Source organism: Nymphaea colorata, chromosome 3 (assembly GCF_008831285.2).
Source record: "Nymphaea colorata isolate Beijing-Zhang1983 chromosome 3, ASM883128v2, whole genome shotgun sequence".
Classification (NCBI taxonomy): Eukaryota; Viridiplantae; Streptophyta; class Magnoliopsida; order Nymphaeales; family Nymphaeaceae; genus Nymphaea; species Nymphaea colorata.
The window spans coordinates 6,367,384-6,383,521 of NC_045140.1; the positions used below are offsets into that span (position 1 = coordinate 6,367,384).

Here is a 16,138-nt window from a genome sequence, read left to right on the forward strand (position 1 = left end):
TCACTTTTGATTAAAAAAGCTCTGATACCATGATAAAGTTTACAATGGCAGATGACAAAACAAAATAACATGGAGGAGAGAAAGAAAACTTTCACTTGTATATTGTTCTTTACATATCTATACTTTATACATATTTCTGATGGATGTTACTCAATTTTGGATAAGTCTCTAAATAAGATAACAAAGATAATGTTGGAATTGGATCAGAAACTGTAGCTTTTTCTCTTAGATATGATCCAAAATCTGTTATGGAAAGCTTATTCATTATACTCAATTAAATCTTTCCAACAGATACTGATGTGGATCAGATTTAGTTTAAATAAATATTCTATATCCAATGCTCTTACTGTTTGAAAGTCGGCTGGACCTAGTTCAAAATTCAGATTCAGATTTGAATATGAATGTGAAAATCAGATTCAGATTGCATTCATATTAGTGAAATCATGGGCTTTTACATTTAGATTCATATAATGAACTTCATTTGCTTGTATTAGTTTCTAAATATGAATATCTGAAAAGGCAGTTATATTTAAAGGTATATCTGATTCAAATTTGATCCGTTGATGTTTCTATTTATGGGTGGGTGCTTTTCAATCCACAACACTAGGCTTATAAACAGGTCTGTGGTTGGTGCTTTTCATGCTTGTGGAGAGATTTTGGTGGGAGAGATGACTGTATGTTGATCCACAAAAGAGATGGAGGATTATGGAAATTAAGAGTCAAAGCATAAGAATAATTTAGAATTTTCTTAAGTGAGTGAAGGTTGTCTTTGGAAGTGAGGGAGAGTCAATTGTTAGGGGCACTTGTTATTTCATATTGTCAAAATGGGTGACTGCATGGCAGAGTTACCGCATGCCCACGGATTTGTGGTCAGATTGTTATTTCTACTTATCTTCATAGGAGGAAATTCACCTCGCTTGGTTATGATTTGTGGCCCATTAGCAACTATGATTTATGAAGTAATGTCATCTTCTTGTTTTTTTCATTTTCCATACACGCTAATCAAAATGGGACTGGCAGGAACTAGGCTATATGTTAATGTATTGTTGTTTGCAGCAGATTGGTTCGGCTCATTCACATTCCATTTTCTGTTCTTGCTTAGGGCACTCAAATTGTCATGGCTGAAATGTTGGAATTGCAGAAAATTCTTTGGCAGAAGAAGTTTTCTGGACTTATTCTAGAAATTGGTGCAGGTCACCTGGACATGTTCTTTTTTTTCGATTATGATAACCGTTATTACCGTATAGTAGTAGATCATAAGGGACAGTGATTTGGTTTGATTTTGAAGGTTTGCTTTTCGTTATTGGTTTGTTTCCTCCCGAATGCTTCTAGTTTTCAAGTTCTGTTCTTGTATCTTTTGTAGCATTTAACGTTTTGGGTCTAGTGGTGTTTCTGAAGAATGGAGGGTGGTAAGAGATCAGTGAATAAGGTTTGTAAAAATTGAAGCGTTGAATCCTCTCTCTCTCTCTCTCGTTGACTTGAATTCGACTCATTTGTAAACGAGTTGAGTTTGAGTTGTAAGAACTCGACTTGTTTAAACTTGACTCAGTTCGGCTCGACTACATAATAAATGTTGAATTATAATGGGAAAAATAGTTAAACGAATAGCAACTAAATGAGTTAATTGAGTTAAACGAGTTAAATGAGACATGCTTAACAGAAACAAGTAAAAAACTCGATGTTGTATTGTCGAGTCGAGCTCGAGCTTGTTTTTTCGAGCTTGACTCAAGTTCCAATAAAGTAAGAGTTCGAGTTTTTTGAATTGAGTCGACCTCGAGCTGGCCAAACTTGAGCTCAACTCGGCTCGTGTGCAACCCTAGAACAAGAATGCAGCCTGCAAATCAAGAGAGTGAGGGCGAGTTTCGACCAATCGAGGGAGAGGGTCCATAGTCATAGTAAAGATTTAGTTATTTTAGCTCAGTGACTATTCCAAGCTTAAACATGTCTCATTCCCATTTCATTGCTTTTAGGTTGTTCCAGTCCGAACTATTTCGTGGTGCATGTTCAGGACCGGACACCCACACATACGATCGAGGAAATGAGCATGGGCATTTTGGTCATTTTGAAAATTATTACCCTTGGGTCTCCCTTTAACCTCAATGTCATTTTGATCATTGTAAGCACCAAACCCCAACTTGCATGCCAAATGCCCAATATATAATGTTCTCCAGAATTATTTACGCCTCTAATTTGAATCACAACCATTTTGTAGTATGGCGGCTAACAAGGTGAGGGGAGAATATTCATCTAGGAATCAGTTTCTTATCTTTAATTAATATTTCACTCTTCCTACTTTGTTGGTAGAAAAAAGTCACATGCTTACTGACAACGATCATATGAGCTCAATAACTTCCAATTATAATATGGAACTATCATACGAGGTCAATAACTTCCAATTATAATATGAACTAGGGTTGATATTGCTCCTCATCTAACATTGTTTGTATATAGATTGGTAGAGGTAAAGATCTAAGGTGGCTTAAACATCATGCTTACTTGCAAGTCATTTTTGTAAAAAAAAAATTGAATTTTATATTATTAAAAACTTAATATAAGAACCATTCATTTTCTATTAATAAAAAACATTATTTAAGTAAGAAACGAGCAGCTTAATATCTGTTTCTCACCAAATCACTCTTAACACTATCCATAAAGTCATATTGTCAAAAAAAATATTTTAATAATTAATTTAATGAGTATGGGTTTTGTCTCTTTGGTTTTTTACCACCTATATATATATATATATGTATATAAGGAGAGAGAGAGAGAGAGAGAGAGAGAGAGAAAGAGAGAGAGTGAATGGTGACTTTGGTTATCCCAACTTATTCATGAAAGGATTGTTTGATCCATTGTCATAGACAATTAATGAAAACTATAAAAAAAAATGTGTGAACTAATGTTAGATGATGAAAATGTTTATTTTTGTTTTCTTAATCATCTCTCATGATAGATTAGACCGCCTTATGAATGAGTGAGGTGATCTGTTCAATTTTCTTATATCTATTGAATGATGACTTTGGTTTTTTAAAATCACCCAGTCATCTAATCGGGGCGGTCCGATCTACCATAATGGATAGTAAAGAAAAAAAACAATTAAAAATGATGATGAGGTGTTAGTTTACATTTTTTGCATTGTTTCTCTCTTATTCATTCATTTGCTGAAGATAAACAACTTTAGGAAATGGTTCAGTGATTTTGAAAAGTGAAACTCACAATTCACTCACTATATATATATATATATATATATATATATATATATATATATATATATATATATCATTTTAAATGAGAGGGCATGTTCTTCACAGCAAGCCCCGTTGTAGTATGTGTCTCCCTCCCTAGATCGGACAGTCTTGATAGCATGGGAAAAGAAACACAAAAAGGAGTCGGATGAAGCTTGTGATGAGACCTCAGGCGCTGCCGCTCTCTCTACTTATTTTTAAGTTTTTAACATAAAAAAATAAGTAAACCGAATAGTCAAATTCAGACTCTTATGAATATACAAACCTCACCCTCTTTAAAGAATGCAACGTGAAAACTTACTCCAATAAATACTCAGCTTGTGTTTTTTTTCCCAGATATTCGATGATGGAACCACAAATAAATTCATGGCCACCTAATATTAATACAGAGTTGACATTGGACGGGTCCCTTTTCCTTTCTTTTTCCCAAATTCATCGCCATCGGACAATCGACAAATCTGTCTCTGCCGCTGTTGCGTGCAAGTCATCACTTTTATTATCATTTCATCGTTTAGGCAGGAGAGCGCCAAACTTCGGCAACTTCAAATTGACTTTCATGAACCAAGTTGAAATGCTTAAGCAAAATCGGAAGGAGAAACAACACAATGATGCTCATATGTCATTAAAGAAAGATCTAATTGAAAACGAAAAGGAAAAACAAGATGGAGAATCATTTAACTCCTCTTCCCCGAATACCGCTTAAATTTTTCATCTTGTGCTTTTTAAAAAACAATTCTTTTCAAAACAAAAGGTGCTGGTTTTAAGAATGAGTGATTGCCCTTTTCTCATTCCTTATCGCACAACCAGAGAGCAGACAACTAATGTGTTCTACTTCTTCAACAGTATATATGTTCGGTCCACGAACCCTGGACGCTGAAGTTGTCCTTGAAGTGATCTCCTAGTTTTTATAGGGCCGAGACAATGGGGTCGATCCATGTATTTTCCTTTTTTTGCTACATTTTGCTCAAATGGTTCTCTCAAGTCCCTTGGAATCGCGCCTAGGCCATGGCTCTACCCTCGCCAATGAAAAAAAAAATTACATTGAAAAAAATAAAATTTTGAATTCAGTTGGCTCTACCCGGATTCAGAGGTTGGATTGTCGGCCTGCCCTTGAAGAAAATCCTGGCTCCACTCCTGAAGAGGTAGCTAATAAGGTAAAACCAAAGCATGTCAATTTTTGGTTCAAAACTAGCTCAAGTCTCTCTTTGGTTTGTAGGAAAATATGGGACCAAAATATGTCTAAAGAGACAATGTGGGGAGATTGATTTCTGTCGTAGAAAACCATGCTCCCACATTATAACTCAATGAGCATCCAATTTTTGTTGTTTTGCAGGGATATATTTTTACTTCATACCATTTTTTTGACCCTTTATAGGGAAGGGGTCTTCCATTTAGCCAATGGGAACATTTTGATAAATTCAAGATCATAACATGTTATTGGCTATAACATAGCTCCTTCGAGAACTACAGATGATGTCATTGGGACACAAATTTTTTAAATATTTCCCAAAACCCTCTTTCTATTGGTTGGATTTTTCTTTCAAGAATTTTGCTAGTCTGATTTGTCGAGGGATTTGAAAGGTAACAAATGCCCGATTTGACATCCGCAAATGAGCTGAGGGGGACTCTCAGGCTGTCGGGCTGTCGGAGCAGTCTTAATATACACACATGCACACAAAACTGACGAACATGTTGATGTTTTCTTTTTTAACCCCAAAAACGTAAAAAATTTAAAACCATCATTTCTGCCCAAAAAAAGGGGCTTACGGGCGTTTAACTAAGATTACATGTAGGCAAACGCACCCTCAAAGTTTTTACGTGATTTTCTTTCTAATTATAGGCATTTCACTGCTAGTCGCTTTCTCATTATTTTTATTTGGATTCATATGGTGTTTCTATTTTCATTCTTGAAATTTGAGTTATAAGTTTTAATATTTAGTAAATAAAAATGTCTAATATTGTAAATTTCCTATCCATAAAAAAAACTAGTTAGTACATTAACTAACATGTTGAGTTCTATTGGCATGGTTTGTTTCCTTCCTTACATGAGAGGGGCAGGCTTAGCGGTCGTGTCCTTAGTCACCTAAGCCCGTTAAGCAAAAGCAGGCACTTGATTTTTCGTGGTCGAGACTTTAGTAGTGCCAAGTAATGCATGCTTCAAGCTTTTCTTGTTCCGTGCAAGCATCATTTTGGCTTATTACTGCCAAAAGAACAGGTGGGACTTCAAGCTGTTTTGTTTCATATCTATTTATTTTAAATTTTTTTTCTTTGAAAGCTAAAGCTATTTGTTGGTTATATCTATAGAAATTTGAAATCAACCGGCTACTTCTGTGGCTATATTGTTATTTTAATATTTTGTGTCCGTAAAAACTCTCATAAAAGTGCATTTCATCGTTAAAACCCATGGTCAAGCAACTAGTCGCTGTTAATGTCTATTTTGCAACGGTTTTAACAACACAAAATAAAAAACAACTAACACAAAGATAGCCTACTGATTATATATATATATATATTGAATGGTGACTCTAGTTTTTTTTTTGATGAATGCATTTTATTCCGTTAGTATAGTCTACTTCGGAATATTTATAGCATATCTTTTATATGAGTCTGTCTATTCAGATCGACAAAATTTGTACTTAATCAATTCATTTGTTAAAATAGATTCTAAAATGAGAATTCGTTTAAAACAAATAATAAATGTCATATACAACTGGTCATACAATCGCGGCTACATAGATGATTAAATCAAAAGCTCTGCCCTACATCTCTATCTATCTAAGGGATGGAGGGGTTGGTGTCCCTTGCAGTCAAGAATTGGGGCCTCACAATCACTAGCCAATATAATAATGCTTTTCTCTCATGCCTTTCTTCGTTCATGGTTCGAGAACTAAATCAGAATCATTCTCAACGAATCCATAAGAAGTGATCCAATTTTGTTCATCGGGTCCCCAAAGTTCTTGAGCGATCGATCTAGCAGAACAACTCAAAAGATAAAATTAGAGTCACCTCACTATCTAATTTATAAGGTTCAATCCAACAGTTATGAGAAAAAGGTGATGACAGTTTTGTCATCTAATATTAGTTTATATATTTTTTCTTTTTGTTTTTATCTCAATCATCTATATGCTTTAGATAGACGGTCTTAATTAGATAGTTGGGTGACTCTACATAACTAAAATCATGGTTCAGTTACTATATATGTGTTTCAAATAAACGAGTTTGTTTAGATGGCTAGGAGACTCTAGATAACCAAAGTCATCATTCACACACATACACATAACACACACACATTTTTTTTTCTTTCTCTCTCTCTTTCTATATATATATATATGTGTATATATATATATATATGTGTATATATATATATATATAAAAAAGAGTAACATTTACTATGTATGAATATTCACTTATTTCACCGTGAATTTAGATTAGTATATGAATAAATAAAAACTATATCGTATCAAAATCCGATCCTGTTTTTTATTTCACATCTGACTCAAGACTTTTAAACACAACAACAAATCCAAACCTTCATTATAAATTTATAATATGTTAAAAATGAATAGATAGAGAAACTATGATATTTTATTCGAAACTAACTCCAAATCTAGATTCATATTTGACCACATATAAACTTAAATAAAAAAATCCAATTCCAAACTCAATGGAATGCCATTTCTTAAATCTGAATATGATTCCATTACTTATTGGGGTGCTAAAGTCTTGTTCATGTCCAACATTTTGTAAGCATTTCAGTCGGATATCCAATCTCACTTGGATCAATTGGGATCAATGCAGTATGTACTTCGTTTTTCAATTTATTCTTAAATAAGAATAGTGATGCTATCACCGAAAAACAAGGCATGTATTAAAAAAAATGACGACAAAAAAGCGGCTCCATAGTTAAAAACTTATCGTGTTCATTCTGCTTTAATTGTGTTTATAGTTAGGATATGATTGCGTATTGAATGATGCCACCCACCGCCGGTGACTGCCTCTCACTCGCCCACAAATGGAGGCCACCGTACTCTGCTTTATAAATGTCCCTCTCCTTCCCATGCCCTCTCTCTCCTTCCTTCTTCCCGCGTACTCTGTGGCGCTTTCTCTCTCCTCAATTTTGTCCGAGCCTCAAGATATTCGGATCTCAGGCCCGATCGGCGGAGATGCCGGCGTTGCACTGCCCGGGCTTCCTCACTGCCAATGGCGACCTCCAGAAGGTCGTCGGCATGTTCTCGTGCCGGCCGCCCATGGTCGTGCGACGGAAGCTGACGTGTTTCAGGCGAGGCCGCGGCCGCGGTCGGTGGATGAGGAGGTTTAGTGTTTCTTGCGTCGCTGAGGTGAGGGCCTTCTTTTTGGCTTCTCGAGTCACTCGAGAAGAGCTTCTTTACTTTCAGTGGATATTGCTCTCGTGGTGAATCGTTGTCTCTTGTGTTGAGTTCGGGGGGATTACGGCCTTGTTTGTTCATTTCGGAGCAGGGCCGATAGTGTTAACTACTTTTACGGGATCATTCTGGCGCCCCGCCAAATGAAAGCGAGGAGTCGGACGAACTGATGATGTCAAGAATATAATCATGCTGTACGAGCCGGAATAATGTCCATTTTCGTTTTTTCCGTAGAATCTGCATTTCTTTTGCACAAACCATGAGAATGAGCGTCTGGTTGGCAGATTTTTTTTTTTTTTGTGTTAGTTTTTTCGAATTATTGAATAGTTACGGGGTTGGATAATTTCAGTCAACCACCGATGAAATCATATTGCTAAGGATACAATTTGCTTCTGAATCTAGTTAAGGAGAATTTTCTTTTGGATACAATAAAACAATGAAATCTTACTTTCTGGGGTCTGCAGGCCTATGCTATTGACTTTGTAATAGATCTCACGAAATATAGTGCTGTCCACTTTTTTCGTCTATTAAATACCAAAGACAAAGATTTGGACGTCACTTCACCTGTCTATTCCATGCCGATTAGGTGGACTGGCATCCCATAGTCGTAGGTCTAACAGCTATGAAGTTGATTCTGTTATTGTGATCATCAGTTCTACTTATCTAATTCAGTTTTATATAGCAGCGAATTCACATTTTGTGTCACTCGATATGCATTAAAGGATCACAAGTCTTAAGAAGATGATAATAACCGTTGGTAGATTCAGAATAGGGACTGCCTTTCTCCAAACTCAGATTTCTTGCAGGAAGCGTGTGGATTTTCAAGAGTCCTGGAATAGCTGAACTTAAATGCTATACCATGAAGTCATGCTTACTAATCGTGATTGAAGGGTGTAATTACTCACGCAACTGTTTCATCTCTGTACACGGTTCCTCGTTTATGGTACTGTTCATTTTTCTGTAACCGTGAGGATTGTATTGCAGGAAGAGGTGAAGACACGTAGAATCAGAAAGTATTGTCCAGTTCTGGAAAGTAAGCCGTTCACAACTGATGATATTATAGCCTCAAATGAATGGAAGGCTGTCCCAGATATTTGGAAAACAGCGGCTGATAGGTATGGTGACAAGGTCGCATTGGTTGATCCATATCACGATCCTCCCTCAACGTTGACATACAAGCAGGTGATCACACTTTTATGCTTTGCCGAACTGATTTATTCTATGTAACATAGGTACGGGTACAGGTACGAACCATTTTTAAAAAATTTGGGTACGGGGGTACAGCCGTACACACACGGACATATATATATATATATATATATATATATATATATATATATATATATATATATATCAAAAAATTTCAAACAAAATAACATATTCACACATATATATAAAAAAATTGCAAACATAACCAATAAAAACAGGAATCATTCGACATAGATGAATCCTCTCACGATACGGTATCACAGCAATAACTAGGGAAGACACAGTTAATAGGGATCATGTAGTGCAAAATGCCAAAATCATGTACAATACAAATGTTGCAAATTTGTATTGTATAATACAAATTTGAAACCCTCTCGGGTAGAAAAAGGGCTAGCCAGAGGGAGAGGTGATGGAAATAAACATTAGAGAAAGGGCGAGCCAGAGGGAGAGGTGATGGGTTTTCTGCACACTGTCTCCATCACCGGTCGTCGCCAGCGGCGAAGGAAGGGGTGGAGCTGATGAAAATGAAAACAAAAAATGAAAAAAACAAAGTCACAGTCACCTCCTACCGCCGCTGCTGCCGTCGCCTGCGTTCGCCGCCCCTGCCGTCGCCTGTGTTCACCGCTGCTTGGTCGCCGAAGAGAGACAAGAGGTGAGAGTCGTAAGAGGTAAGACGCAAGGGACAAAATTGGACTCAGTCAATATTGACCGTGTCCAATTTTCGACAGATACGGCTCCGGTGCGTTGACCGTACCCAGTACGGTCAATGCTGCACCGGGGCCGTACCGGTACCGGACGGAGTACCCGTGTATCATAGGATTTATTATTGTGCTTAGACCTTACTTTTTAGTTATGGGATCTTGGTTGTTTCATACCGAGTATTTTTAGTTATGGGAACTTGATTTTTTATGCTGAAGGTTTGATTTATACCAACATACAGAACTTCCAGTATGGGATTCTTTGGTAGCGGGTGCCATTTTCTCTCTCTTTTGGTCTATGCATAGTGGGTGCATATGCATATATACTGACAGACTAAAGCTTTTTGATGTGATTTAGTAGTGGGTAAGGGTGTCCATGTACTCATAGACACTACATACGTGCATATCACATGTATGAACACTGTTTCTTCTGTGGTGCTGGTCAGATATTGACAAATTTATCATGTGCTTTCATGTCCTTGTTGGACAGATTAGAGGTGCTTCTCATGTAATGGTTGTCATGTTTCACATACAGTTAAACAGAACGCCTGAGTCCTGAGATTGCCATGAATAAGTGTGGCATACTGCTTAAATTTGCAGAGCTATGCTTGTGACAAACAGCAAAGGGTGGGCATGTGTTTCCATGAGGCTGGACTCTAGTTAAGCTGGTAAAATGAGCAGCTGTTACTTGGAGTGGACTAGCTTTGGATTATTAACAGCTAGGGGGACCACTGATGCACAAGAACTTTATTTTTGTCAGAATTATGTGTGCTTGCTTACTATACATTAGGAGCAAATCCATTACTCATAAAAAGTCCATCTGCAATACTTATCAGTTTCAAATTTTCAATAAATCAATGATGGTGGCTTTGTGATCTTTTGGTTGGCATCCCTCTGCACTGAGTTGTTTACACTGGATCACATGCTATAGTTTAATGCCTTTCTTGCTAGTTGCTACTTTTGGCCTAAAACATGGTCACAAATAATCAATATATCACTGATATAATGAAAATTCAGCAATAATTTTCAGCATTTTCAATCTAGCTGATATTGTTGCCAAAATATTGCCATATTTTAAAAATATTGCCATATTTTAAAAATATTGTTGGAAAAATGTTTTTTGTGATAATATTGAGAATTTGAGACATCTAGTCCTTTTCAGAAAATTGTGTATTTTGAATTCAATTTTTTTCTTTTGTAAGTTCATGAAAACTTTTGTGAATGTTTGTCAATTTGTCTTAAGAAAAGTATTAGAAGACTCATAGTTTCACAATCTTTCTGCTATCCTTTATAGGTTTTCCCTTTTTTTGAATTTCTGAGACTTTCTCATGAAAAAAAAGATTTAGAAAGAACTTCTAGGAAAAACCTTCCCAGGAAATCCTTGAGAATGATTTTTATGACTATGGTCTAAAAATGCATCAACATGGATAATTTATTGGTTATGATTGCATAATTTTGTGAAGCATCCTGCTGTGGGTATGCTGAGTAGAAGTTGTTTGTTGTTCAAAAATTGGCTGGTGCTGCTACATATTAAAATCTACTCTTTTTTTTTTTTCTCATTGTCAGCTGGAGCAAGAGATTTTGAATTTCGCTGAGGGGTTGAGAGTTTCTGGGATCCTTCCAAATGAAAAGGTGGCACTATTTGCTGATAATTCTTGTCGATGGTTGGTTGCTGATCAAGGTAGGGCCCATCATTGCACTGTTTTGATTTCTCTATGTAATAAACCATATCATGAAAAAAAGGTTCTTTGATGAGTAGGCCACAGATATTGTTTATGTTGATCTATCAGTGTTTGAGATCTCACGTGGGTTTAGGTGTTTCCTGCTAGAAAATGTAATTGTTTTATGTTGCGGCAACCTTTTGTTCTTCCAGTCTTAAAATGTTTGAGCATGTATATGAATTGTATACATGAAAACTTGGGAAACTGTGAACTATAATAAATGTACATATGTTTCTACGGACCACTACTAGATCATAAATGAAAGCCTACTACTATTAGTATGACCTAGAGAATTGTTATTATGGAAGCTGGAGACTCTCTATTATGATTTTGGTTAATCCCTTAAAATTATTTGTAGAGATCAAAGAAAATTATTGGGGATATAAATGCTTGAATTTGGAATTTTGGGTTGACATTTGGACATGGAGCCTTGAATGGAAACCAAAGCGGATGTTAACTAGGGCCGAGCACGAACTGAGTCAAGCTCGAGCTAGGCCAACTCGATCTCGATTTGACTCCTAAAAACTCAAGTCAAACTCCATAGACTGGGCTCGAGCCGGACTCTGATCTCTAGCTCAACTCATTTAACTCCTTTTTTTATTTCGTTAATGTGTCGAGTAGCTTGATCAACTTTTTTTAACTGTGGCATTCTGCCCACTACAGTAGGCATAATCATTGTTGTCTGGTATACGTGAAAACTCATGCACTAATCTACCAATTGTAGAAACAACAAATAATTCCACACAAGTATAAGTGTTTCATAAATAATAAACATTTAACATGCAGAGATGAGCCTGCGATTTGTCTTACAGATAGAGCCTGGTAAGTGATTCACATAGAAATTCTCCAGCTTTGGGAATTTCACCAGGTTCTCTGAAATATGGTGCTCCAACACGATCTTGATGTAGCTTTTTAACTTTTGAACTCAACTTCTTACATGAGATCTTTCCCTCGTCAAGTTCATCAACAAGTTTTACAACATTCTGCCTGTTAATTCAAAGAATCATGTTAACCTAACCTGTCATCCTTGTTAGTCAATAACAACATTAAAAACTTAAAGCTTATTGAAATGATGCTGAAATCAAGGCAAAGAAAATTTGAAGTAATGACAGACAATGAACTTAGTTCAATCAATTTGCCACAAATGGATAACATGAGAAGGCATTCAGTAACTTATCAAAATCATATATGAAATAATTGAAAGAAGAAACCACTTGCATAACAGAATGACAAAAGTTCAATCTCAAGGTGTCCTTCCACAAAGAATATCAAATGATCACAAGAATCGCCTTAATGCTAAGCAGAGAAAAGAAGCACAAAAATGAGCATAGTGGAATCTTTCTATATAAGGATCATCAATAGATACCTGTCTGGCTTTATGGTTTTTAATAGGCCTAACGTCAACATTGTTATACTGGGTGACCAAATCCAACCTGAACTTGGCAAAGTCATGTCAAATTTAAATGTGCCAAAGCAAGTGAATAACTATTTTGTTTCCAATTTGTTGTAGGAATTACTGGCAGTATGAGTTGTACTATAAGACTTGTTAAGTATCCTATACGAGATAAGTTACATGTTCTAGTGTAACAGCAATATTCTCATTAGCCCTATCCCACGATTATAAGGGATTAGAGTTGGATGAACATATTTACTAAATAAGTCCAAAAACAAAAAAAACAAAAGAACTACTACTTTTACCAAATTACTAGAGACCGCCTCACACCAAACTAATAGCTCTTAACATAGTTAACCTGCACCATTAACATCCCAAACCATTGCTTAATGAGAACTTGAGCATGGTTCCAGACAAGTAGATAGGAATAGTCCAAATATGTATCCACTGAAACCAATAAATCTTGTTATGTTTCATAGAAGGTGAGTTATCATTGCGAAACAAACTAAAAATAAGAAAAATGAATATGAAAAAATCTGCAACGGGTATTTTAGCCAAGATGAATGCAGATATCCTGCAGCTTGCCTCCTTCCAGACATGGATAGGTCAAAATGAAGATGTCATCTGCAAAGATAGGTTGAGTGAATGATGGAATGCCTTGCAATTGGATGGCATTTTTAGGCCATGTCAATGAAGGACTGGTTTTTAAAGCATGCCAGGTGTATTAAACAGCAATGTCAAATAAAAGGGCCCTTCTACCTAAGGTCTCTTGAGGATGAGAAAAATCACTTTGCCCCTCCATTTATCTGAATCAACATATCGGCCATTAAATGCCTGCTGTCTGGTGATATCAACTGTTTGTTTCACAGTTCAATTTTCTTCATAAATTGATCTCTCGTCAATTACCATTTTCTGACAATTTTTGTTTCTCTTGACATAAACCATGAAATGTTTTGATTAGTTGTTGTTCAAAGTATCATGCGATACTGAAGCCCTTTCATTTGTCTGTGAGAACTGTTAGTTATTAAATTCCACAGTCTCGTTTAAGGGTTCCCTGATTATAAGCCCATAAAATATTTAAATATAGCTGATTTTATTTTGTCCATCATTTGTTTTATTCAGGCATTATGGCAATGGGTGCAATCAATGTGGTTCGTGGATCAAGGTCCTCTTCTGAAGAGTTGCTACAAATATACAATCATTCTGGAAGGTTAAACATCAATGTCTTCTTGTACATCAGCATATGCTATATCATTCGTGGTCAGGATTCCTGACTGGTTTCAGTGGGAAATTCATAATGGATACAAGCGTGGACATTGTATTTCAGCTTGTTTTTTGGCCATCATGCACACAAGCTTGGGCATAGCTGAAGCAAGCCAACTGCAGATTCAGTTCAAGTTGTGAATTAATGGAAACTTGTACACAGATCATTTTTCTTTTTATGCCTATATTAGCTGAGTATACATAAGTCAACTTCCAATTCTTCCAGAACAAGCGTGCATGCGTTTGAAACTTTGAGGATATTGAAGGTTATCCTTGTCATACCTAGCTTTCTAGCTGGGCAATTTGCATGCTGAATTGAGATCATGATGTTGATTTCCTTCTGCAGTTTGGACAGCTGGTTGGAGTACCCACATCTTCCAACAAGTACATGTCCACATATTATTTGTGCTGGTGAGCAGCCAGCATCAAACAACATATTATTATGGGAAAGTATTAGTAGGTGATTTTTTTTTGGGTTGCTATGGGAAAGGATCCTGTTTCAAAAGTTGACTCAGTAAAATATGTGATAAAGAAATTGTAATAAATATATAAACTATAAAGTATTCCTCAACTGTCATCCCTAGCAGATAAATTATGAAAATGCATGAATGTGAACCTTGAGAATGTAAGATATGAACCTGGAATTTTGGTGCTTCTTTGTTGCCATTGCGGGCACATACTTTACAAATTATTGTACGTTGAAGGTTTTATGAGGAACACTTAGCTTGAAACCTGTATTCGAAAAGAATTGTTCAGGTCTGGTGCCAAGTACATTAAAAGTCCCTCTCCACAGTCATATAAGAATTTCACTTGAGCATTGAAGATACTTTTAGATCAGAAGATGAACAGGTGGATACTATCTTCCATGATACATGTGTATAAGATTCTAAAGTATAACAGAGACTCAGAGAGTTAGCACCCTAGTGCAGTTGAAGCAATTCTTTTAGGTAACAAGCACCTTGGCAGGGCTAGTTTCTCTGCAAATGTCAAACTGATATGTTTACCATTCGTACAAACTCAATGCCTCAGAGTGTTGAGCTGATCATAGAGAGTAAAAATACATTAGGATCATTCAGTGTTCATCATGCATGTGTAGACGTATGTATTCAGTATTCACACTTTCAGCCAAAGGTAAAGAACAAGGTGAACTCATAGACACAAACTATCACTTTGCATGGTGTCTGTTTCATATAAAGTATGTTTCTTTGAACCATCAGATGGATTTCCAATCATTAGTTTTAGTACATCCGTATCATTAGTCCATACCATAAGTACAATTATCACCGATATATTGAAAATATTGAGATAATCTTGGAAAAAGACACAATATTTTAGAAATATTGCCATACGGAATTTATTGTGCCATTATTGCAAGTTTTATTCTCACAATAACTGGTTATTTTCAGAACTGAGAGTTCTCAAAAATGTTTTATACATGTCTTCTACTTCTTGACCTCTCTTCTTTTCAAGAGATGCTTGACACAGCAGAGAGGAAGAAGGGAAAATGGGAAGCAAAGAAAGGAAGGAAGGGAAAAAGGAAACAGAAAAAGGAAGAAACGAGGAAGGCAAAAAGGAAGGAAGAAAAAAATGTGAGTAAGAAAAAAAGGAGGAAAGAAAGAAAAGGAGGAGAAAGAAAGGATAAAATAGGAAGAAAGAACAAAACGAAAGAAACAGAGGAGGAAAGAAAAAAAGGAAGAAAGAAATTTTGTTGAATATTTGCTATAAGTTTTTTTTTTTCTTAACTTTTGGTAAATTTTAGTGATTTTCTCCTTTTACTTCAGTGGAAAAGCTTGTCAAAAAGTTCCTGAATGATTTTGCTATGAGTTTTACTTAAGGGTAGCTGATTAGTGTATTTTAATTTATACCAGGTTACATTTTCTCTCTAATCATTTGCATATTCAGTCATTGAAGTGTACCTTCAGTTATTCCCATGTCTTATTGAACATCTTGTTGGTAGATATGCTTGTAACCTTACTGGTACAGTTGGAATAATGACCAGGCCTTGTTTTATTTATCAGTGTTGCACTTGTTGTGGACGGCCCAGATTTCTTCAGCAAGTTGATCAAAAGTTTCAGCATTCAAGCCAGGTTAAGGCTTGTTATTTTACTTTGGGGTGACAAATCATCCCTTGATGGCCAAATGGTGGCAGACACGCCCATTTTCAGTTATCAGGAGATAACAGATATTGGACAAAGTTCCCGTTATGTTTCGGCAGATGCACAAAAGGAAG

General features: G+C 36.1%; 1 protein-coding gene across 4 annotated transcripts in view; it reads left to right on the top strand.

The window, feature by feature from the left end:
- The first annotated feature begins 7,282 nt into the window (after window positions 1-7,282).
- LOC116249765 (probable acyl-activating enzyme 16, chloroplastic) overlaps window positions 7,283-16,138 on the top strand; it is a 31,799-nt gene continuing 22,943 nt past the window's right edge. For 2 of the 4 annotated variants that reach the window (XM_031623019.2, XM_050076534.1), the window contains exons 1-5: window positions 7,283-7,579; window positions 8,609-8,806; window positions 11,098-11,212; window positions 13,768-13,855; window positions 15,927-16,138. In XM_031623019.2, coding sequence (XP_031478879.2) covers window positions 7,283-7,579; window positions 8,609-8,806; window positions 11,098-11,212; window positions 13,768-13,855; window positions 15,927-16,138 — 910 coding nt within the window. The remainder of the gene's footprint in view (window positions 7,580-8,608; window positions 8,807-11,097; window positions 11,213-13,767; window positions 13,856-15,926) is intronic. The other 2 variants (XM_031623021.2, XM_031623020.2) reach the window with 2 other exon arrangements.